The sequence below is a fragment of the Lissotriton vulgaris genome, chromosome 1_1 (assembly GCF_964263255.1).
Source record: "Lissotriton vulgaris chromosome 1_1, aLisVul1.2, whole genome shotgun sequence".
In the NCBI taxonomy this organism is placed as follows: Eukaryota; Metazoa; Chordata; class Amphibia; order Caudata; family Salamandridae; genus Lissotriton; species Lissotriton vulgaris.
The window spans coordinates 840,029,046-840,052,491 of record NC_141685.1 but is presented as its reverse complement, the minus strand read 5'-3'; the positions used below and the strand labels follow the sequence as shown (position 1 = coordinate 840,052,491).

Below are 23,446 nucleotides of genomic sequence, written 5' to 3'. Positions count from 1 at the left end.
TGCCCCAGCGGTTCTACAGGCCCTAGGCCTAACTTCTATCCCTCACGTGGTTCTTATACCACTTTCTTAGTATATGGTTTGTGAGGTCCCTAGGGCAAAACGTATACTGTGCTAATTTACTGTGTGCTATTTAAGTCCTTGTATTGTACTTTTGCCTCTAGCCTCATAAAGAGACTAGAGGGGTGTGTTTAGAATAAATACATATATTTTATATATATACCTGGTGTGGTTCTCCTTTAATTTGATCATTCAAGGGATTATAGACTGGTAAAACGAGCTGCTTTACATTTCTTCAAGTCTTAGCCTGAAGGCTGCTCTCCACAGCTACCACTAGGATAGCTTTCTATAAAGGTTGTCTTAAACCTACCATCAATAAGGGTCATTTGGACTGGTGCAAGGTGCCCACTAGAATAGTGGACATCATATGCCAGGCCAACTTCTTGCACTATAGATTTAAAATGAAAGAAAACAAACAAGGCTATTTGGTATTTGCTCCCCATACATTACTAGGAAACAAAGTGGACAGCTGAAAAGCAGTAAGTGACCGTTAAGAGGTCTCTGCTTGTGTTGAATGTGGTCGCGACAAATGAGCTGCCTCTTGCTGGTTGAAGGACTGTAGACTGAAGATTTAATTTAAATCTGTCACATGTCGATTTGTGAGATATGAATTCTGGTATTTATTTACTGTGCAGAAAAAGAAAATGAGTAGTCTTGGGTGGTTGGATTCTTTAGTCTTCAAATAACGACGTAAGACCAAATTTAACCACAAAATGAAGGATTAAATTCAATTCTGTTATTGGCAAATGTCTCTTATGTTTGTAAAAATAAATGTTCTGAAAATAGCTTCATGGAATGTAAATGAATAATGTGATGGAGGAAAAAAACACTATTCCTTCTGAAACCACAAGGACAGATGGAACTCTGTTACTGGAGGCCCACTTATTAGCTGAAAAAGCAGTTAAGTTGAGATGCCTATTTGGGTTTGGAAGCACACTTCTGTCTTATGCAAATTGGCTGAGCCAGCATTTTGTCTAAACAAATCTAAATGAAACCATTAAGCAAACCTAGCAGAATTCCAGAGGAAGATCAATTATGTTTAACTGGATACTGAGGGGTGTCCAACCACCTTTTTTAATGTGTACTTGCCTTGTTCAAAACAAATAATGTCACTGTATGGAAGTGAAGATGCACTTGGGGATGAAAACCCGATTAGTTGAGACGAACCCAGACCTTCAGTATCACTTGAGATGTCATAGCTATCAAAGAGAAGTAACATAAGAAAGGGGGAGGGCAATGGTTGGAGGGAGAGATGAAAGATGTAGATTGTTCCCTGTGAAGATTCTGATTTTAGAAATGCATCTGTCCACCTTGCGCATCCTACTCCAGTCAGGTGAGTGAGACCATGAGTGGTTTACAATTTGTTTTAGGCTTTCATATGTACGAGTAATCTTTATTGTTCTTTCTTCTGTTTCAGGTGAACCTTGTGTAAGTCTGGGATATCTCATGTTGAATTAGAGTGTAGAACTGGATCTGTACTCTCACCGGTACAAAGCACTGGAGGAAGTGTACTTCTCCTGACTTTGGTAAGTATCTGTTGAACTAGGCATTTATTGACCTCCATATACTACTCCGCCCTCAGGCTGAAATGTGGCCGCAGTCAAAAAAGCCTCAGAGCCCTCATATGGTTGGGGGATAACATTGAAAAATACCGCTTCCAATTAAGGAGGAAGCACTTGTTGCCATCTGCTTTTATCAGTTGTATCCAATTGTTATGTCTGTGTACATAACTGACGTCCGTTGAGGTGACTATTGTGTGCTTTTTGGTGGTATTGTGCTGTCATTGTGAGGGCATGTATTTTTGAGATTTAGTAATATTTTAAAGAGTACACGAAATCCAAAGGAAGATAGTCAGTATAGCGAAGTCTCAGCCACGGTCCTGACAATATTGACACCCCCGATGATAGCACAAGAATGCCCAATAGATTAGAGGTTTCCTATCACTCCTCTGAAAATCCTGGAACAAGCTGGATCCAAAGAATTCACTTCACTGGACAGTAGCCTTGCTAGAAAGTGTTGATGCACTTTAGTAAATAGTGCTATATTTCATTAAAATATCACAATGAAGATGTCTATGCGTACAGAAATAAAATAACTGTACACCTTGGTTTTGCTTTGAAGTCTGGATCAGAAAATCTAGCTTCCCAATGTTTGCCTTGGTAGCTTCCTGTGATAGGAGTATCCAGTTCTGCTACTTCTTTGGTGATGACCTGAAAAGGCATAAGATAACCATTTGGGTATTTTGGGCTCGAGACCCAGCATTCCAGTACAAATTAATAATAGGGTTCTCTGTACCTGTTTGCACCACAGCACGCCTTTAACTAGATGTTCCGAGTGCAGAATGAATAGTGAACCCTAACAGCATGCACTATCCCCTGAAAAAAGCACATTTGTGAAAAGTGGACTGGCTTTTTGAAGCGGTATGTCTACCTCTCACAGAGCTGGCAACAAACCTGCCTGTATTTGAAAGGGTGGCCGATTCCTCTGCAGACTGGTGCTCTAGAGGTTTCCTCCTGCAGATGGGTGCAGTGAAAGGGATCCCTGACACCCTTCCACTTGTAATTCCCTTCCTCCCCACCCCCTCATTCATGGAGACACACTGATTGTCGTCCGCCTTTGTGTGGCACACAGTGCCCCTCCCAGCAGCTCCTTTACCGCTCTCCCGTTTCTGTGATCTGGTTTGGACATAGGCCAAAAAAAATCCTAAATTGCATGGGCTTTCGTTATGATTGTGTTGGTGCCAAATGTTCAGTCTTGATCCGGATTATGGAATGGGCAGCGTAAACATCTGCAGCCTCTTTTATAGAACACCGAAGTACAGTGGATATGCAAGAAGTAGGTGCAAATACCTATTGCGCTCTTGTGGCACCTACTGTAAACTGACCCACTGTAATTTATTTATTTGGCAATATCTGCACTGTGTAATGGAAAGGAGGACACCGAATGGAGAAACCTCTAGTCAGTAGATGTGAACAAATGTGCGGGCTGGTGTGTTGCTTTTGTACACCGTTTACTAAATGTTTGTGTGTATGCGCCCCATTGGTGAAACAGAAATGAAGAATAATTGCAAACTGTCAATCCAATGAAGAGGGTGGTTATGTACATGGGCTATAAAGAAAATATGTAGAAAAACAAGGAAGAGTGAGAAGCTAAATTTGGGCAACCCTCAGCCTCCCTTAAACGTTGTAATCAGTGCACCATATATATCCAATTGGAAAGGGATCTGCACCCAGGTGAATCGGTCCGACCCTTGCATAACATGGATGTATTGTTAGGATCCTAACCCACTAGTACTACCAGTGGTATACTTCATCATCTGATTCGCACTCACTACACCTAGTGTGAGTGGGTGGGCTCAATGCTGTTTGTAATCAGAGCTCCTATGAAAACCACCTAAGTGCAAGTTAAAAAAAAGCCTTCAGGATCTTGATTCTAGTTGATTAATTAGGTCCTTTAGCTGCGATATTAACAGTGTGATGTTCTATGGGTGTAATGACCCCTAACATCTATAGCTCAGTAAGGTCGACATGTTTCAGTCGTTACTAGTGCCACTCGGGGTCAGCAGGCTTTCTTCAGGACTGACTAAATCCATTGATTTTCTACAGATTGTGTTAAACACAAACTCCTAATTCTGCTTTACATAGTACAGTAAACGTGAAGCAGGCTGTCATACCGACCAAATTGGACCTTTTCCCTCTAGTAGTCTCCGAAATAGAAAACCTAAAAGCGTTTTTGTTAAGGGGTGGCTCGCACCCCTCATCATGTAATTTTCCCATGGTTTTGCACACCAAGATTATTGTTTGCCGAACTGGACATGCAGACACGAGAGTTAGCTCCCAGATGACAGACCAGATATATAATATACTTACATATATGGGATTGTGGATGTGTTGACAGAAAAAGTAGGCAGAGGCACATACAGGTTGTTACTTTGGGAAGCATATGTTGAGGAGATTCAACACACTAACAGTACCAAAAAGAAGTTACTTTTACCTTCGCTTGCCCCATGATCTCAAGCAAGCTGGCAAGCAGCAGCTGCTTTTGTGCTTCCGCACTCTGGTGTCATTGGGCTCAATTTTTAGTCCTTCTCGATAGAGGCGCTTCCTGCAAGCCATTGGGCAAGGGGAAAAGTGATGGGTCACTATGTGCACCTGTGTGCCTGTTGTTGTGGTGTGTGTGTGTGTGTGTGTGTGTGTGTGTGTGTGTGTGTGTGTGTGTGTGTGTGTGTGTGCGCTCTAAAAGGCTATCTTTCACTAAAGACTTGGGAAGCTAAGCCAACCAATTTAGTTTATCCATTAGGTTATGTTTAAATTTCTTTCCAATGATAATTTGATCCCGCAAATACTTGGAGTCTTCAAGATTTTGTGGTTAGTTAAACTCTAAAGTTATGCTGATTTTGAGAGGATTGGGGGGGAGTGCTGGGAAGAGAAAGGTGGATAGAAGAATAACGGACACCTAACGGAACCTCCCAAGGTCAACCTCTCTCCAATGGGTAGAGACCATTTTGGGGCAGGAATGTCCCTTGCATGCTAACTTGATGTGCATCCCTACCTCAACTATCCAACTGCAAGTGAATATGACATTCTGATGTTCTGTTGCCCAGCACCCACAAAATCCTCTGTATGCGCAGAGGCCTAGGCTTGAAATCGATACTGAACTCCAGAGCCTGTTGTGAGTCTTGAGTGGCGAGTGCCTTAAGTGTACCCCATGAGAGATGATACTACCGTCTGTATAGCTAGGCAGCTGCTGTGGCAGTATGTCGTTTTTGTGAATTTTTAGTACAAGGACAAGCATCCTATTCTGTTTAGAACAAGAAAATAAAGACCTCTCAGCTCACTCGAGTATCACACCCTAACAATCCTACATGTATGTCGAGAGCATGTTTGCACAATTTCTTCAAGCACGATTCCATGTTGGTTGTGAGTATATGTTTGCTTGAGCCAGTGGGATCCACTCTGAAACTGCACAAGATGGAGGGTTTGATATAGGCTAAGTTACATACTTGTTTTAGGCTTTCTTTGTACTGGAATGTCCTTTTCCCAATGTTCTATACCTGTTTTAGGAATGTTGTCTGTGGGTGTTTCACAGCTTGTCAGTTCAGATAGGTTGGGCTTGTGACTAGACCTGCAGGTACTCCTTTGTACTCTACATGAGTAAATCAATTCCTCTTCCACCTCCCTGGCTCTGTGAAAAGTTTCAGGGCTCCGTCCATCATCTCCTGGTATTTGCTTTGTTCGCTTTAAGTTGGCAGGGTATGCCCAGACGTGGGTCCCATGCTCACTTTGCCACTGGATTCAAGCTAGCCTGGCTGATGAGGGCTGTTAGCCCGAAACCAGTACCAGGATGCTTGTTTCTAGTCCAGGGAAGACATAGCTTGGCAGTTTGGGCTGGACTGTTCCCATGAGGCACAGGGTCGAGACTGATTTACATATAGCTGGGTCTGAACTGGGGTGGCGCAGTGAGCTAAAGAATGATGATGGATTCAACCCAGATCTGTGACTGGGGGAGTGTCTGGAAAGTTTCAGCGCTCCGTCCACCATCTCCTTGTGTTTGCTCTGTTTGTTCCTCCCTGTATTATAATTTTGGTGACCAGGATGATCCTTTGCCACCACTTTCAAAAATCCACACTGTAATCCTGCATTGCCTCCTCCAAAAAGCATTGTCTTTGTGTCTACAAGTTATTGAAGGCAGCGAGATGCTGTTTAAACAATTGGTTATATATAACAAAGAGGGTTTTGGCAAAAGCACAGTAAGGCTGTGCCGAATACAAAATGAACAAAGGGATTGCCAGTACTGTGCGATTCTTTAGGATTATTTAATGAAGAGTTGAGCGGAAAATAACTCAACCCAAAGACCACTATTTCAGTCAAGGATCTTTATGAAAATTAATTTATTTCATTAATTTTTGTCTGCTTATTTCTTTTTCTTTCTATAGAAAGAAAAAGAAATAAGCAGACAAAAATTAATGAAATAAATTAATTTTCATAAAGATCCTTGACTGAAATAGTGGTCTTTGGGTTGAGTTGTTTTCCGCTCAACTCTTCATTAAATAATCCTAAAGAATCGCACAGTACTGGCAATCCCTTTGTTCATTTTGTTTAAACAATTGGAACAGCTCTTTTCTTGAGGAGCAGTGTGAGAGAATCCGCGCATGGCAACTTTATACTCGCTAAATGTATTTATGAACCATAGGTGCAACTCAACCTGAAAGATATTTTTTTTTTTACCTCATTCGTTAGGCTTTGAGGGAAGGGAAAATTCAAACACGTCCCAGACCGTGCAGTGGAAGAGGAAGAGTTGGCCGAGTAACCAGTAGTAGTGAAGAATTTAGTACAAAGATTTGACATACTGCCCAGTGCAGTGGTTTTGCACCATGAATGTTTTAAGAGGACACGATCTCGAAGTGAAAATCTTGACACTTTTGTCAGATCCCCATAGAAATCGAATTGTGTCACTTTGAAAGTTTCAGCACAATTTATTGGGGATCAGTTCATTGGACACTGACAAACGCATTCAACAAAAGTTGCTAACCAAGGACAACCCTTTGTTAGAGTTCACCTGGGTGTGTAAAAGCATTATTGTGCTTTCCCATAATTCATTAAGAAAATTAAAGGAATCCCACAAGGATTGGTAACAGTAGTGCACAGTATTGATTCAACCTCAAAGAAAGAATTCAAACCTAGCAAAGGTGTGTTTTAAAAAAATTATTTATATTTTTCTTTTATTGCGTAATATTTGGTTTCAGATGTTGAAAAGCACTGTTTGTTTGTGAAAGGTGGGAAACCATTTCCAGCCAGAAATATCCCTTCTATGATTGGCAAACTTGTGTCAAAGTTCCTGCAGTATGTCCTTCAAAGGTTGAAAACATTGTTGAACACACGGACTACATAGTGCCTAATGGGCAGTAAATCCATTAATTCCAAGAGATGGTTGTGGTGGACTCGTAAGGTGGTGTGACGAAAGGAGACTGTGTACTGATCCTTATTACGATATTGTAGTAGGGGGTGAAAAATGCATTGGTCTAATCTTGTGCAAGGATCACAATGATTACTTTAGACCTTTTTTGAAAAGTGGGGTCATTCCCCCCCCTGACGTGTCACTTGAAGGTAGGAAAATATAATTGGTAGTCTATATTGAGGAAGTACTTGAGTTCAAGGGACACGAATTCAGGGTGACATTTTTGACACAGTTAAGGGGCTTATTATTTTAGGTTGGTTTCCCCAAAGATTGTTAGGAATGGTACTGAAACCTGATAACAACGAGCAAGTTATGGTCCTCGCGTATCAGCCTAAATTGGGTATTTTCCAGACAAATTGGATACGATGAAAGGGTTTGAAGCATATAACCAAGGTTTAAGAAAGTGCAACACCTGTCAAACACAAAGTTTGTGCCAAACTATGTAGGTTAAGGCATGACTTGGAGAAGGGGTTGAGGTCCTAGCAAGAAACTGAATTTTACTGAGCCAATCCATTCTTCTTTATGGTTATACTCTTTTGTGTTAATGGTAGCCTGCAAGAGGAATGGGGTCATGATGATATGTGTAGACTTGCGCGGTTTGAACTAAGAAAATTGGGACAATTCCCACCCTCTTCCAAAAATAAGTCACTTATTATGTAAACATGGGGTGGGGGTGGACACAGAGTGGTTCTCAAAAATAGTTCTGGCTTCAGCTTGCCTCCTAGTGGAGGTGGCGGAATCATTCAGATATTTCACTGCTTTCAACTCACTCATGGCCTCATTCCAGTATTTTCACTTGACATTCGGAGTGCCATCCGCAGCGTCTGTGTTCCAGATAATCCTCTTTGCCCTTCTAGGAAAAATGTATAGTGTTGTCTTTTAAGATGTCTCAGTATATGCAGGCAATTTACAGAACCAGGACTGTTTTGCACATGGTTCTCATTACTTTTTTTTTGGGACCTCTCCCTCTCCCCCTCTTCTCCTCTCTCCCAGTGACCGCATACTGCTATTTCACAAGGAGCACAGCATGTTACTAAATGATGCTGCAAAGAAATGGTACCTGAAACTTTACAGTAGTTTAGCAATGTTTTTTTCCCGCTTTCATTTTGTATGAACATTTTATTTTGAACACACAAAATCATCAATCTTGCTTTCAAGTTTCTGCAAATCTTTGCATCAAATCAGAGAGCATTATGCATAGCCTCCTATTGCTAAACTTTGAAAACGTGTATACATATTTTTATTCTGGAACCACTGTCAGTAGTGCAGTCAGAGCTTACAGCATTTACTTACAGCGCTCATCCTGATAATAAAGGGCTCACCCTAATAATAAATGCTTTCAATTAATGAACCATGAATACAAGTTTGAACAGCATTAACACATTGACAAAAATATTACCTTAACTGCAGACAGTTCCCTTCCCTGATCCAAAGGGTTTGTGCTGCAGGGGGTTGGCCCAACTTGTCCCAAGGACAAAATACACATGAAAACTTGTTGCCCTTGACTCGAAACAATATGTCCTGGGCTTCGGGCTAGCGGAATTCCACATCCCTGGAATCCTTAGAGCAGACTTCCTTTCCAGACTACTTATCAACAAAAGTGAACCACCTTTTCAGGAACATAATGAATGAACAGTGGAAGGTGGTGTTATGTTGAGGAGCGATAAAACTAATACCTTCTTTCAACATTCAAAAAGGTCGGCTTCATCTTGCAGATGATGGTCACAGAGGGTCTACTATGACTAAGAAAAGGAATAGAGCAGTATTTTGGTGACCTTCTATGGATAGGGATTTTGACAATGTTGGTTAAGAAATGCCATTTGTAACCACTCAGAGAAAAAATTTAAGGTGACTTCATCTCCTTTAAATTCTATAGTTTCCTTCCAGACTGTGGAATGAAGAAGGGAAAGATATGGTGGGTCCATTTCACCTCTGTCACCACAATATCATTATGAATTGTGCAGATGGACTTGTGTAGTAAATGGCCAAAAGTACGTGTTGTATCTGAGCCCACTGCAAAAAAATTATAATAAAGCTGCTGAAGTTCTAAGATATATTTTCAAGAGATGGGAGTCCCAGAGTTCCTAGTTTCAGATAACTGTGTTCCATTTATTGGTTCAGATATGCATACTTTTCTGGCAGATTCTAGTGTGAAGCATCTTCATAATAATCCACATTTGTAAAGCGCGAACAATCACCCGTAAGGGTCTCCAGGTGCTGGGGGCCTTCGGGAAGATTAATCAAGCTATTGCCCAGAGTCACATGGTGCTGGGATAATCTGCCGCCGGGGATTGAACCGTGATCCCCAGATTCCAGCGCCAGTTGCCCTGGCCGCGGCGCCACACCTCTCCCTCCCATGTTTTTTTTTACTATCCACAAACCAATGACCTTGTTTAGGGAAGTATTATAAATATTGGGTGTGTAATTGTTCAGACTGAAGGGTTCACATTGTGATGGTATTGTACCACCCCTCATTCGGTGACTATGGTTTCACCCTTAGTATTAAGGTGGCTCAAGCCAACATCCTTGATTCCTGCCTAGATGCCCAAGTGGCTTTAAAAAAAGGGGGTGGGGGGTGGTATGGAAACCGTTCTTGATGAAGCTGTTCGCAAAATTTGGAAAATCCCCGGCTTAGCAAGGAATATAACACAATACTAGAACGCACGCTAAGCAGGTTTCCATTTCTGTAGATGACATTGTGCTCATGAGAAACCTTACCTTGTTAGGAAAGAGTACATGTTCTGGTGACCCTATTACTATAGAAAAAGTATGTGGCAATGCAGTCTAGGTCAATGGTGGTCAGTGGTGGAACGCTAAAGCTTCATAAAAATACTGGCTAATGTAAATGTACAAATAAAGTAAGATATTGTGGTTGGCGGACTCCCCTATTGGAAACTTGTTTTTGTAGACACATGTACCTTGGGAGTTAAAATAAAATAACTGTAGCATGACAGTCTCATTGCATGCTTACTGTCTGTATTGTTAAGGTCTTCTACTTTTTTATTTTGTTATTGTATTTTGATTTTTTTTTTTTCCTGTCTTCCTGGTTGTCATGATTTTCTCGTGCAGTCTTTTGTACAAGGTGTATTTGTTCCCTTCGTCAAAAGAGATAATGTTATAGACTTGTTTTAGGCTATGTTGCCTGTTGGTGTTTCAAAGGCTGTCCGTGTCAGTTGAAATTTATTGGATTTGTGCAAGCTCCTCGGGGACTCCTCTGACACCTCACCTGGCTCTGTGCGTTACTTCAGGTAACTCCTCCCAGACAGCAGAAATGTATTGCCTGCATTCCTGAACTGGGCGATGTAGACATACGAGTGTGGAGGATAGGAGTCAGGACTGCCCTTAGGAATTTGATCTGTCTTTCTTGGCAGTGGTTTGCTTATTAAGTTCTTTCTAGCATTGCCACTTGAGATGGGGTAGAAAAATGCGGGTAATTCAGGAGACTCCATTTTTAGAGAGAACTTTATAGGCAGGGGCTCGGCCTTTTGCCTTACCTTGAGGGGCCACTCTATGCAGATGGACTATGAAGCTCTGCAATTGGCTGCCAAGATTGGGCTTGTATTATGGGTGATCCTGCTTGGAGCCAGCATCATCACTACCTGCTGTGAGAGCCATCAGATTACACAAAACTGTCTGCTCTGCAGAACGAAGAGAAAATTATGAACAGGAACCCCATTCTCTTCCCCTTCAGGAAAAACAGTTCCTGGAATGTAGACAGTGGATCCACATCTGCTGTTTGGAAACTCTCTAAAAACAATGTGAAACCCAACCCTACCCACTTGGTTCTAGAATCAAGCTGCTTTGCTCAAGAATGGGAGTTCTCTGCATAGTACTCACAGAACTGCAGTGATCCAGGGCTGGTGTCGCTGTTAGGCCACTTGGTTCTAGGTTCAAGATGCTTTGCTCAAGAATGGATGTTCTCTGCATAGTGATCGCAGAGCTGCAGTGATTCAGGGTTGGTGTCGCTGTTAGCCGGTCTCCCAGAGTTGAGGAACATGGCCTGAAATTTACACGTCTTACTGGAGAAGCTGTAGGTCTGCCTGAAACATGGGAGACTACCTGCTTTTTGGGAAGGGAGAATAAGGGTCCCTTATTCAGCAGAAATTGCCTCCCAACGGAGGAAAAGCCCAGCTGCTGAGTCCAGGAGAGGAGCTGCTAAGAAGAAGCAATTTTGTCATAGTGTCTGAAAGCAGTGTATTTCGAGCTCCATACTTATTTGACAGTAGTTTTTTACTAACAAGTCAACTGACCGCCACAGGTCAAGATGGAGGAACTTTGCTGTATTTGCTTTTACTGTAAAATAATACCGAACACCAACAACCTCTACCGCAGGGAAGGGGTTCACCACTGCAAGGGCTGGAGTAATGTGCCTTCATTAAACCTTCACCGGTGACACAGAGAGGAGACTGTGCTGCAGTCAACATCAAGTGACCATGAGCACATCTACTTGCTGTGTGCAAGTAACAGCTGCACACTCGCACTCGCTCACCAACAAGGTAGCCTATCTTATGAGAGACATTGGTTGAGATTGGATAGATGTTTCTTTGTGGTAGGTTTTGATATTGGCTATCTGCAGTCCATATCAGAACTGTCTAGTAAAATGCTATGTGCCAGACTTGTGGATCACAGATTACAGGAAAACTCCTCCACTGCTCCCATAGTGAACTTGCACTTTTGCTAGTTTTATAACTTGCTGTTCTGTGTAGTAAACCTCATAGATCCCATAGTGAACAACATCTCAGTAGTGCAACTTCTTCCTTTTGTACTGCATTGCTTTTTGGTGTGGTTAAAGTGCATATGTTTTCTAAAAATGAAAAGCAGAGGGCTGGACAGTACGTTATTTTGACTATTGTGTGACTGAGTCTTTACCCCCAACACTACCTCCAGGAAACCTCTTTTACTGCTTGCTTTTTTGAGAGCTGATACAGTAGGGGAGTTTGCGTCCCAGTTTGCAATGCTTTAGTAGAAATGGCCCCGGACATCAGTGGTAAATGCCACCAACCACCTTTGTCGGATCCCTGGTAAATCCTGCTGGATTTTGACTTGTTGTCAGTGACTTGTGTGAATTAATGTCTGGCTTCACATGTTTGATTTGAAGGAAAAGTTCTACCCATTTCTTTGGGTCAGTGCATGGCCCCTGGTAAGTCTGCAGCTCTTGGCCTTTACTGGGGTTTCTATGGTTGTTGACCCATTATAGCAACCCTTTTATGAGGTCACCAGACCAGAATATTGGCAATACAGACACTCTTCTAGGCTGAGGCAAGATCCTTGGAGCTGTGACAGAAATTTAGCACACACAACTGATCAGCCAGCAAGGTGGACATGTAAGAGCAGGAACTTCACCATCCTCTGGGAGGGTGAATAGAATGTTGGTAAACAATGGTGGTGACCCTTTGCTAATGACTTGAGAAATGTTGTTTGTGGTGACTAAAGGGTGACTGATTTGGTGGTAGCTCTAAATGAGGGCAAGAGCGGTAAACTACAAAGGCAGAAACGTTAACGCAGTCCAGTGTGCCCCGATTTCCTTCACCTTTCTTCCTAATGTGATGTTGCTCTGTCTCAATTGTTTATCAAACTAATGGGACTCCACTATTGGAAGGGCACAGGGGCAGAATGGAGGTCTGGTTATTTAGCTTCCCAAAGGTGCTCATGGAGGGCCTCCGTGGTATCTCCCGTTACATGACTACCAGCGGCTGCTTACCTGTTTTGCCAAAATATATATGCACTGTTCACGTTTTGTGCAATCTTGAATCTGCATTGTGCAAACCTTAGTAGTGGATTATGGGGGCTAATGTTTTGGGAAATGATAGGTCATGTTGATGTCTTTTGGTGTGACCTTGTGAGACCTGAAAGCCTTGACGACAGTGGACCAAACAAGCAAAGTAAGAAGTAGGTGCTTGTGTATAAAAGTTGTAAGGGAGGAAAAAGATACTCATAGGATCCATAAAGTGAACACTGCTCTGGGGAGAGAGCTGTGTCGTGTATGTACTGCTAACTGTGTTATGGGTGAAGAGGATAATATTGCCAAATCTGACCCTGATGAGACCAAGGTCGTTACTGGTATTAGAACGAACACTGTTTGGGCTGAGACGAGGTTACTTGGGTTAACTAATCGTGCTATGCAACTCAGCTAAACTTGTGGGGGGTGGGGGGAGGAGATTTTGTTGAGATCTATTGGGCTTATGGATGACAGATTCCGCTCTGTCCGTAGAGCAATCCTTTTAGGGATATAGGGCCACATGTACTAAAGTTTGAAAAGGCTAGTTCCTAATTGCGATTTCCTGCGAATCACAATTGGTAATTTGCTATTTCAAATGTATGAAACCCTTTTTTGAGTTTCACTTCCGATTACCTGTGGGTTGTAAGTAAACCTACCTCGTGAATATTATTGAGGTAGGTCTCGGTTTGAGACCCATTTTGAGTCGCTAAAATCACCGCCATGGTGGCCTGCTTGGGTCAATAGACCACCATGTCTCCGATTGCTTTTAAATAAGGCAATTTTTTTAAAATTCAGCCTGTTTTCCTTTAAAAACTGGATGCGTTAAATTCTTTAAAGGATTTTTTTTCTCTTAATTTTTTAAGAGTGGGCCTGCTATAAAAAAAAAATGCTTTTACTAAAATTCACAAAGCGAAAGGGGTCCCCGTCCTTTTTTGCAAATGGAGTTACCACCAAATTGAATTTGTTGGTAAAATGTGAATGTTCTTTGACTGCATTTCGGTCTCAAAACATTCATACGCACCACTGTGGTTCGGTATTGGGAAGGAACGCCCTTAACACACACCTTCCTAATACCGAATCGCAAACCCAAATTGCAATTAGTTAACAGGTTACCTAATCGCTATTTAGGTGGGCACATGTCAGAATGCCTTTTTGCATTCACAGTCGGGCTGATTCTGCAAACTGGCCCATTTGCAACTTCAAAAAGGCTTTGCATATGTGTCCCATAAAGGCTTCCATACCAGACTTTATTTGCAGACTGTTTTAGGGACTAGGATGGGTCTGCTTACTTGCTGACAAATGCTGGTGATGGAAAAAGGCTTTTGTGGTGTTTGTGCACCTTGGAAGTTTAGAGCCAAAGAGAGCTCTTTGTCTAGTGCTAACAATGCAAGAGATACAGAGTGATTTGTTAGTCTTAATAGAGATCACAATTAAATGCTTGGGATTAGGAGGCCTATTTTGGTGTAATTAATTGGCCTGGACTATTTCTGAAGCTTCTGTGACAGATGTCATTGTGAGATATAGATTTCAAAAGAAGGGAGGCAAGCGGACACTATTTACCACTCAGGATGGTGGAAGGTCCAGTAGCAGCTGAGTGTCCGTACAAAGTACTGGAGATGCAAAAAAGGGAAGTAGCTGCACTGTTCCTGTTGAGAGATAAGGTAGGAGGGAAAGTTTTACCTGGCGTGACCAAGGGTGTTCCAATGATACCCTGGGGCATCCATTATGTTGGATGTAGTTGCCGCACACACCCAGAAGGGTGTCATGCTTCATCATTGGCGGTTGCTCCTCGTCGGGGAGGCGGTACAACCCCCGACGGGCTCACCTCAAAGAGGGGCTCTTTAGCGGAGATCTTTTTTCCAACAGCCTTATGGTGAGGTGGGGGTATGTGGGCAAGATGGTATTCTCCTGTGGTGAGGTAATTAAAATGTAGCAAAGGGTACACGAATTAGCTTTATTCTGGGGGTCCCTTGGCTGCAATTAAAAGGTGGGGCTAGCTCGCTAGGTGTCAACTAGTTAAGGTTATGTGACCCTAGAAGAGGCTAGAAGTGAATGTGGTCGACATGTTTCTCGCTGAGGGTTGATTACCCGCGATTCTTCAGGACCTTTTTAAAAAGTGAAAAGAAAGGAAAACAACGACATGCTAGTATCATATGTGTTGTGTTGTTACCTCAGTGGATACTCCTATGCCGATACATAGAGAAGGAACAAGGAAACAACAGTAATTATATTCAGTACAGATATGCAAGTCACAACATTTGCCAGGGAAAGTAAAAATACTGACATGCTGGTGGTACTAGGAGTGATTGTGCACAACCACCGCATGCCCTGCGTATTGAGCGTGCAATGTACAGAGTGAAGAGCACACGTAATAACTGTATCTGTGTCAGGGACTGTGGTTGGTGAGGGTGATGGCTAAAAACAAAGGTTAAAAAGTCTTTTAGTTAAAAATGCAGCAGTCTTAAAGTGGTCGCCTGCCTATAGCGTGTAGAGTAATAGGCAGGTCTCTTGTGCAGACACCAGATGTAACAGTTGCTAGATGCAGTATAGAACTCACACTGTGACTGTTGGTGCATTTACAGTAACACACATATATAGTACCCTACTCACCTAATGGTCATAAACTAATGGCCACATGAGGGTTCGGCGGGACAGTACATCAGAGCTGAGCCCATAGGTTAATGGCTAGAGTAGGGGTAGAAGTAGAAAAAACGCGCCCCTGAATTACTATCAGAAGGCTCAACAAGACCCAGTAATTGGTATAGGCTGATGGTCAAGGTGCCTGTCCTCTATTCAGCGCTAGCGCACTCACCTCGAGTCTTCCGTGTCCGTGTGTTGTGACCTACCCATTACCGCCGAGCTCGAGTAGATGTCTGAGCTCGGCGGCAAGGGTTATTTAAACAACACCGGAAGACCGGCGCGCTCAATCTCGCCCCCGCCCCCCGCCTCAGGTCACATGTGAGCGGCCGATTGCGTGGCGGCCATCTTAAGATGGTGAAGGATTGCGGAGTTACTAGTGCAGTAACTATTGTCCTAGGTTAGACACCGCTGGTTAAGCTTGGCGGAGCCTCAATTGGAGTGACCAATATAAAGCCAAAACACGGCGGTGAAGTCGTGGAATCGGGGGGTGGGGGGTACTATGACTAACCAATATCTGTGCATCTGTCATCGTTTACAGGTCAGGCCGATTCGTGTGCACATATGGCGGCCATTGTGTGAGGGTCCCAAAGACTTGCCCATCTGTACACAGAGCCCTAAATGATTGAATGGGATCCCTATTCATAGTAGGATCTTGCTGCTCGTGTGATAGAGGACCAAGGACAGTGGGAGGGTCATGGTTGCCAGTGGCGCTGATAAGGGTGGGAGTGCCTACGGGTAGGATAGGCTTGTAGTAAGTGCTTGTGTCAGATGTCTTATCACAGGAATGTGGCTGATCAGGGCAACTCATGGTAAGGCTCCGAGGTTTATAATGAGTGCCAGGGAATGTCTTCGTTGAGACCCTGGTTATCAGAAGACAATCGATGTACCCATCTCTGTTCCTTGTTGAAAAGGGCTCTTGTAGGGCAGTTAGGGCTGGATTCCAGAACTACCCACTTAATGGAGTTTTCATCGTGGTCGGACTCCACATAATGTTTACACATTTTAGTGTGGGTCTTCTTGCAGCGAAAGTTGCTGCGATGTTCTATGATCCGAGTCTTTATGGGACGGGTTGTCATTCCTATGTACTGTAGGCCACAAGGGCACATGAGCAAATATATACAGTGTGATGTATTGCAATTTGTGTGTTGTCTAAGCTCACATTTGAAGGTCTCTGAGAGTTGTATGGTCTTAAGTGTCATGGTGTACCTGCAGACCCCACACATACCACAAGGGTAATGGCCCGTCACGGGGGTAGATGCCATAAGGTAAGTTGGGTTTGTTTCCTCACGTTCTTTGGCCTGGTGCTAATTAAGATATCTTTCAGATTTTGTGATCTTTTAAAGGCGAACCTAGGTTCCTCTAGGGACATGTCTCCTGTGTTGAGTATGCCCCAGTGGTGTTTGATCGTGTTCCTGATTTTATTAGACAAAGGGGTAAATGTGGTTACACAAGTGATAGGTTGGTTCTCAACAGGGACTCTCTCCTGCCTTTCAAGGAGGGCTTCACGGTTGTTATTTCTGGCCCGTTTCCTAGCTTTGAGAACATCACTCTTGGGCTAACCTCTGTCAAATAGGTTCCTTGAAAGAATTGCGGATTCTTTCCTGTAATCAGACAACGCACTGCAATTGCGCCTAATTCGTAAGAATTGGCCAAAGGGCAGGTTGGTACGTAAGGCCCTTGGATGGTGGCTTTTGTTGTGTAGTAGGCTGTTACGGTCTGTCGGTTTGCGGTACATGGTGGTGTTTATGGATCCTGCTTCTAGTCTGATAGTCAGATCAAGGAACGCAATTTCATGGGGTGAGGAGGCCATTGTGAAGTGTAGGTGAGGGTTTAATGTGTTGACCCATACCAGAAAACCTTCGTGTGAGGTCGGTGGACCGCTCCACAGGATCAGGATGTCATCAATCTGACTATCAGACTAGAAGCAGGATCCATAAACACCACCATGTACCGCAAACCGACAGACCGTAACAGCCTACTACACAACAAAAGCCACCATCCAAGGGCCTTACGTACCAACCTGCCCTTTGGCCAATTCTTACGAATTAGGCGCAATTGCAGTGCGTTGTCTGATTACAGGAAAGAATCCGCAATTCTTTCAAGGAACCTATTTGACAGAGGTTACCCCAAGAGTGATGTTCTCAAAGCTAGGAAACGGGCCAGAAATAACAACCGTGAAGCCCTCCTTGAAAGGCAGGAGAGAGTCCCTGTTGAGAACCAACCTATCACTTGTGTAACCACATTTACCCCTTTGTCTAATAAAATCAGGAACACGATCAAACACCACTGGGGCATACTCAACACAGGAGACATGTCCCTAGAGGAACCTAGGTTCGCCTTTAAAAGATCACAAAATCTGAAAGATATCTTAATTAGCACCAGGCCAAAGAACGTGAGGAAACAAACCCAACTTACCTTATGGCATCTACCCCCGTGACGGGCCATTACCCTTGTGGTATGTGTGGGGTCTGCAGGTACACCATGACACTTAAGACCATACAACTCTCAGAGACCTTCAAATGTGAGCTTAGACAACACACAAATTGCAATACATCACACTGTATATATTTGCTCATGTGCCCTTGTGGCCTACAGTACATAGGAATGACAACCCGTCCCATAAAGACTCGGATCATAGAACATCGCAGCAACTTTCGCTGCAAGAAGACCCACACTAAAATGTGTAAACATTATGTGGAGTCCGACCACGATGAAAACTCCATTAAGTGGGTAGTTCTGGAATCCAGCCCTAACTGCCCTACAAGAGCCCTTTTCAACAAGGAACAGAGATGGGTACATCGATTGTCTTCTGATAACCAGGGTCTCAACGAAGACATTCCCTGGCACTCATTATAAACCTCGGAGCCTTACCATGAGTTGCCCTGATCAGCCACATTCCTGTGATAAGACATCTGACACAAGCACTTACTACAAGCCTATCCTACCCGTAGGCACTCCCACCCTTATCAGCGCCACTGGCAACCATGACCCTCCCACTGTCCTTGGTCCTCTATCACACGAGCAGCAAGATCCTACTATGAATAGGGATCCCATTCAATCATTTAGGGCTCTGTGTACAGATGGGCAAGTCTTTGGGACCCTCACACAATGGCCGCCATATGTGCACACGAATCGGCCTGACCTGTAAACGATGACAGATGCACAGATATTGGTTAGTCATAGTACCCCCCACCCCCCGATTCCACGACTTCACCGCTGTGTTTTGGCTTTATATTGGTCACTCCAATTGAGGCTCCGCCAAGCTTAACCAGCGGTGTCTAACCTAGGACAATAGTTACTGCACTAGTAACTCCGCAATCCTTCACCATCTTAAGATGGCCGCCACGCAATCGGCCGCTCACATGTGACCTGAGGCGGGGGGCGGGGGCGAGATTGAGCGCGCCGGTCTTCCGGTGTTGTTTAAATAACCCTTGCCGCCGAGCTCAGACATCTACTCGAGCTCGGCGGTAATGGGTAGGTCACAACACACGGACACGGAAGACTCGAGGTGAGTGCGCTAGCGCTGAATAGAGGACAGGCACCTTGACCATCAGCCTATACCAATTACTGGGTCTTGTTGAGCCTTCTGATAGTAATTCAGGGGCGCGTTTTTTCTACTTCTACCCCTACTCTAGCCATTAACCTATGGGCTCAGCTCTGATGTACTGTCCCGCCGAACCCTCATGTGGCCATTAGTTTATGACCATTAGGTGAGTAGGGTACTATATATGTGTGTTACTGTAAATGCACCAACAGTCACAGTGTGAGTTCTATACTGCATCTAGCAACTGTTACATCTGGTGTCTGCACAAGAGACCTGCCTATTACTCTACACGCTATAGGCAGGCGACCACTTTAAGACTGCTGCATTTTTAACTAAAAGACTTTTTAACCTTTGTTTTTAGCCATCACCCTCACCAACCACAGTCCCTGACACAGATACAGTTATTACGTGTGCTCTTCACTCTGTACATTGCACGCTCAATACACAGGGCATGCGGTGGTTGTGCACAATCACTCCTAGTACCACCAGCATGTCAGTATTTTTACTTTGCCTGGCAAATGTTGTGACTAGCATATCTGTACTGAATATAATTACTGTTGTTTCCTTGTTCCTTCTCTATGTATAGGCATAGGAGTATCCACTGAGGTAACAACACAACACATATTATACTAGCATGTCGTTGTTTTCCTTTCTTTTCACTTTTTAAAAAGGTCCTGAAGAATCGCGGGTAATCAACCCTCAGCGAGAAACATGTCGACCACATTCACTTCTAGCCTCTTCTAGGGTCACATAACCTTAACTAGTTGACACCTAGCGAGCTAGCCCCACCTTTTAATTGCAGCCAAGGGACCCCCAGAATAAAGCTAATTCGTGTACCCTTTGCTACATTTTAATTACCTCACCACAGGAGAATACCATCTTGCCCACATACCCCCACCTCACCATAAGGCTGTTGGAAAAAAGATCTCCGCTAAAGAGCCCCTCTTTGAGGTGAGCCCGTCGGGGGTTGCAACGCCTCCCCGACGAGGAGCAACCGCCAATGATGAAGCATGACACCCTTCTGGGTGTGTGAGGCAACTACATCCAACATAATGGATGCCCCAGGGTATCATTGGTACACCCTTGGTCACGCCAGGTAAAACTTTCCCTCCTACCTTATCTCTCAACAGGAACAGTGCAGCTACTTCCCTTTTTTGCATTGTGAGATATAGCCATATTTCTGAGCCTCCTAGAGTACAAATCAGCAGCACCATAGTGCACTCACCAGTTGGATCCAGAGTGTCCTCTTTTCCAGTCATCTACGACATTGCAGAATTAAGGGCTCGTCAACGTAATGAATGTCAACCATCGTCTTTCAAAGTCTCTACTGTCGGCAGAGACCAATGTAAATCCTGTTGTGTACCCCCAAAGCTACAGAAATGTCAGCTTTTTCTGCACTCCAGCTATCAGTGGCCCATTGGCAGCACATTAACATCACGGAAGATTGTGTACTTCTCACCCTCCTGTCATCATGAGCCCTGTATCCGCAACTGCTAAGGTATTTTGGGAGCACTAACAAGGTGGGGGTTGGTGAATGAAACCACTGATAACTTTTTAGAACTTCCAGCATTCCTTAAACTTTGACTCACTTGTCATGCCTGTATTTGTTTTTTCACCATTTGTCGACCCACAAACGTCTGAAGTAAGAATCCGGTTCTCACCTTTTTAGAGCTGTGGATAGGATTGTTTTGTGTTTGTATTAGTTTGGGTCTACTGTAGACTACAAACAACTTAGTCGTGGGTGCCTGTAACTTGAATCCCAGGAGTTAGTTTACAAGGGCCTTCTTTTAATCCATCATTTTTAATGTTACTCCTATAAAAGAAACCTCACAGCAGAAAATCATTTAACATGGATAATGTACCAGCACTAGAAATGATGCTGGATAATGTAGAAATAAAAGTGTAGATTTTAGTTTTGTAACTTACTTCTGGAAGACTGGTGACCCCTTTATCGCAGGAGGTTAACTGGGAGGAGGCTGATAAACTATTTTGAACCTTCAATACTCTAACCTTACTGTTTTTTACTGTTCCTCAGGCAAAGTCTACCCTCTTTACATACCAAAAGGCGCTCTGGTACGGGAGGCTACAATGCCTCCCAAGTTCAAACGCCACCTGAATGACGATGAGGTCACGGGGTCAGTGAAGAGTGAGAGGGTGAGTTTGATCTTGATACCATCTTCAGAACCCCAATATATAAGAGAAGTTCAATTTTTCAGTTACTGTGGTTAATAATAAACAGGAAGGCCAAGATATCGAGGGCAAATCGGTTATAAAACAAGTAAAAGGGATTAAAATTAATCTTAGTTTCCACCATTTCTTTTCATATGTAAGCAGTGTGCCGTTTTGTGCTCAAAATAGGTCATGATCAGAATCTCAGGAAAACGTGTGCTTTGTAGCTCTGACAGCAGAAGAATCTCCCAGGATTGCACCAAAATAATGAAAAACATTTGAAATGAAGAAAATGTCTGAAATAAGATCTTTACGCTTTCTGATTAGTACGAAACCAAACTATATTTGTTTTTGTCTGAATTCGTCATGCATTTAGAGTTGTGGTTTTATTGTTGGGTACACTTAATTCTGTTGGTTTGGACATTCCTGCCATAACAGGCTACCACATGGCAAGACTTTAATCTGTTAATTAAAAACACGGTTTGAAGGGGATCTAAGTGTGTTTCTTTCCTCTTTTTAATGGCAGAGAAATCTACTTGAGGAGGATTCCGATGAAGAGGAGGACTTTTTCTTGTAAGTATTCTCATGGTTTTTTTCCATCTCTGAAGGAGTGCTTGTGGGTGTTGCCGGCTAGTCAACTTTGTGTTTGCTAATGCCAGGGCAAGTTTATGTGTACATTTAGTTACATATCCATTTCATGTACTTTCGAGTTTTTTTTTTTTATGTACTTGTTTGTGTATTCCAAAGGCCGTTTTATTTTTAACTCGTACCCCCTTCCCCTGGCGCTCCCAACCGTTTTGAGACTGAAGGGATGTTCAGGCTTGCTAGGCACTAAGATTTATTTTAGGGATCAGACTTCTGCTCAGCAAAGGCTCCAAACCATTTGTTCCTTTTTTTTGTTTGCATAACTCTGCACTATATAGCAAAGGGATGGATTTCCAGCCTGTTTAGAAAATCTCGAGTTATGTAGTATTGTTGGTTGAGCTTTTGTCTTGAAAAAGTTGTAAAACAAATATACAGGGCTAAAATGCAGCGCATACAGTCTCCATGGCTTCCAAACTACCCTCGTAGACTGTTGGGGCACAAGAATAGGACATAGATTGGTGGGTGGTAGGAATTACATGATAAATCGAAGTGCCATGTGCCACTTCACTCTTAATTTTACTTTGCCTTTCTCACTCTTTCAGACGAGGACCTTCTGGCCCAAAATTCGGACCTAATAATGACCGGATCAGACAGTAAGTTCTCTGTGGTCGATGCACTGAAACCAGAAGGATTTAATATTGAGTTCCTCTACTCATCCAATCCTTCTATGATTTCTATAATTGATTCTATTATTTACTTAAACAATGGCTTCTGTCCAAGTTTATTGAAGCCCACATGAGCGTTACCTTAGCTAATAGAATCCGAATTGCACTTAATCTTTTGATTGATTTCAGAACTGGTTTGGTGTATCCCAGTAGCAGGAGCCTGGAAGGGGGGGATTGGAGAGGCGAGTAAGTTGTCTCTGTAGTTTCTTCCAATAGTCTCGTAATGTCTAACCAAAAACTTTAATGTGGGGGGTGTTCCCAAGCCAGGTGATAGAATGTTGCGGGTGCCGTATCGCATCTAGTACATTTCAGTTCTCTAATAGGATCCATTGACAATGGGTGTAGGAAATTATAGTATTATGTGGTGTGGGGGTTAGTCCTCAACATGTTATACTCACATACCCCAAAGATGGTCATTGGATTTACAATAATAAATCCTTCACTCCGCCCTGATAGTGGCAAAGAGCAGTCAGGCTTTACTAGAGGAGCTGTGTTAAGCATTTCAGAGTACCAGTATGGACGGTAAGGGAGCTGCGTTGCAGAGAGGTGTTCAGAGGCCTCGCCCTTTTTACAATACTTTGCAACGCAGCTCTGTGGCGCTTACTGGTGGGCTAGTTGGCCCCTAGGGGACCTCTGGATTGAAGAGGAATTAATTCTCCAACTTAAAACGCTCCACAGGGCGTGTTTGCACACACATCACCTCAAGCCCCCCCCCTACCTTCACCACTGGGCAAAAGCGCCCCGTGGTGCGTTCTAAGTTGGGGGATTAAGTCCCCTTGAATACTGGGGGCCAACTAGCCCACCAGGATCCTCCAGTATGCGCCATGGTGCTGCGTTGCAAAGAGGTGTAAAAAGGGGCGTGGCCTCTTTACACGTCTCTGCAACGCAGCCCCCTGGTGAAAACTGGAGGTTCCTGGTGGGATAGTTGGCCCTCAGGGACCCCCAGTATTCAAGAGGAATTAGTTCCCGCAAACGCGCCAGGGGGCGCGTTTGCGTTGTGGTGCAGGGAGGGTGCGTGGCCTCCTCCCCGATCCGGGTGTTTTTTTTTTT

The 23,446-nt window shown here is 43.6% G+C and overlaps 1 protein-coding gene across 1 annotated transcript in view; it reads left to right on the top strand.

Annotated features, from left to right (window-relative positions):
- The window catches only part of VAMP4 (vesicle associated membrane protein 4), a 177,128-nt gene that overhangs the window by 8,537 nt on the left and 145,145 nt on the right, over nucleotides 1–23,446 (top strand). Inside the window, exons 2-5 of the mRNA XM_086957617.1 lie at nucleotides 1,475–1,583; nucleotides 20,953–21,071; nucleotides 21,613–21,659; nucleotides 22,274–22,324. Coding sequence (XP_086813743.1) covers nucleotides 21,006–21,071; nucleotides 21,613–21,659; nucleotides 22,274–22,324 — 164 coding nt within the window. The 5' untranslated portion in view covers nucleotides 1,475–1,583; nucleotides 20,953–21,005. The remainder of the gene's footprint in view (nucleotides 1–1,474; nucleotides 1,584–20,952; nucleotides 21,072–21,612; nucleotides 21,660–22,273; nucleotides 22,325–23,446) is intronic.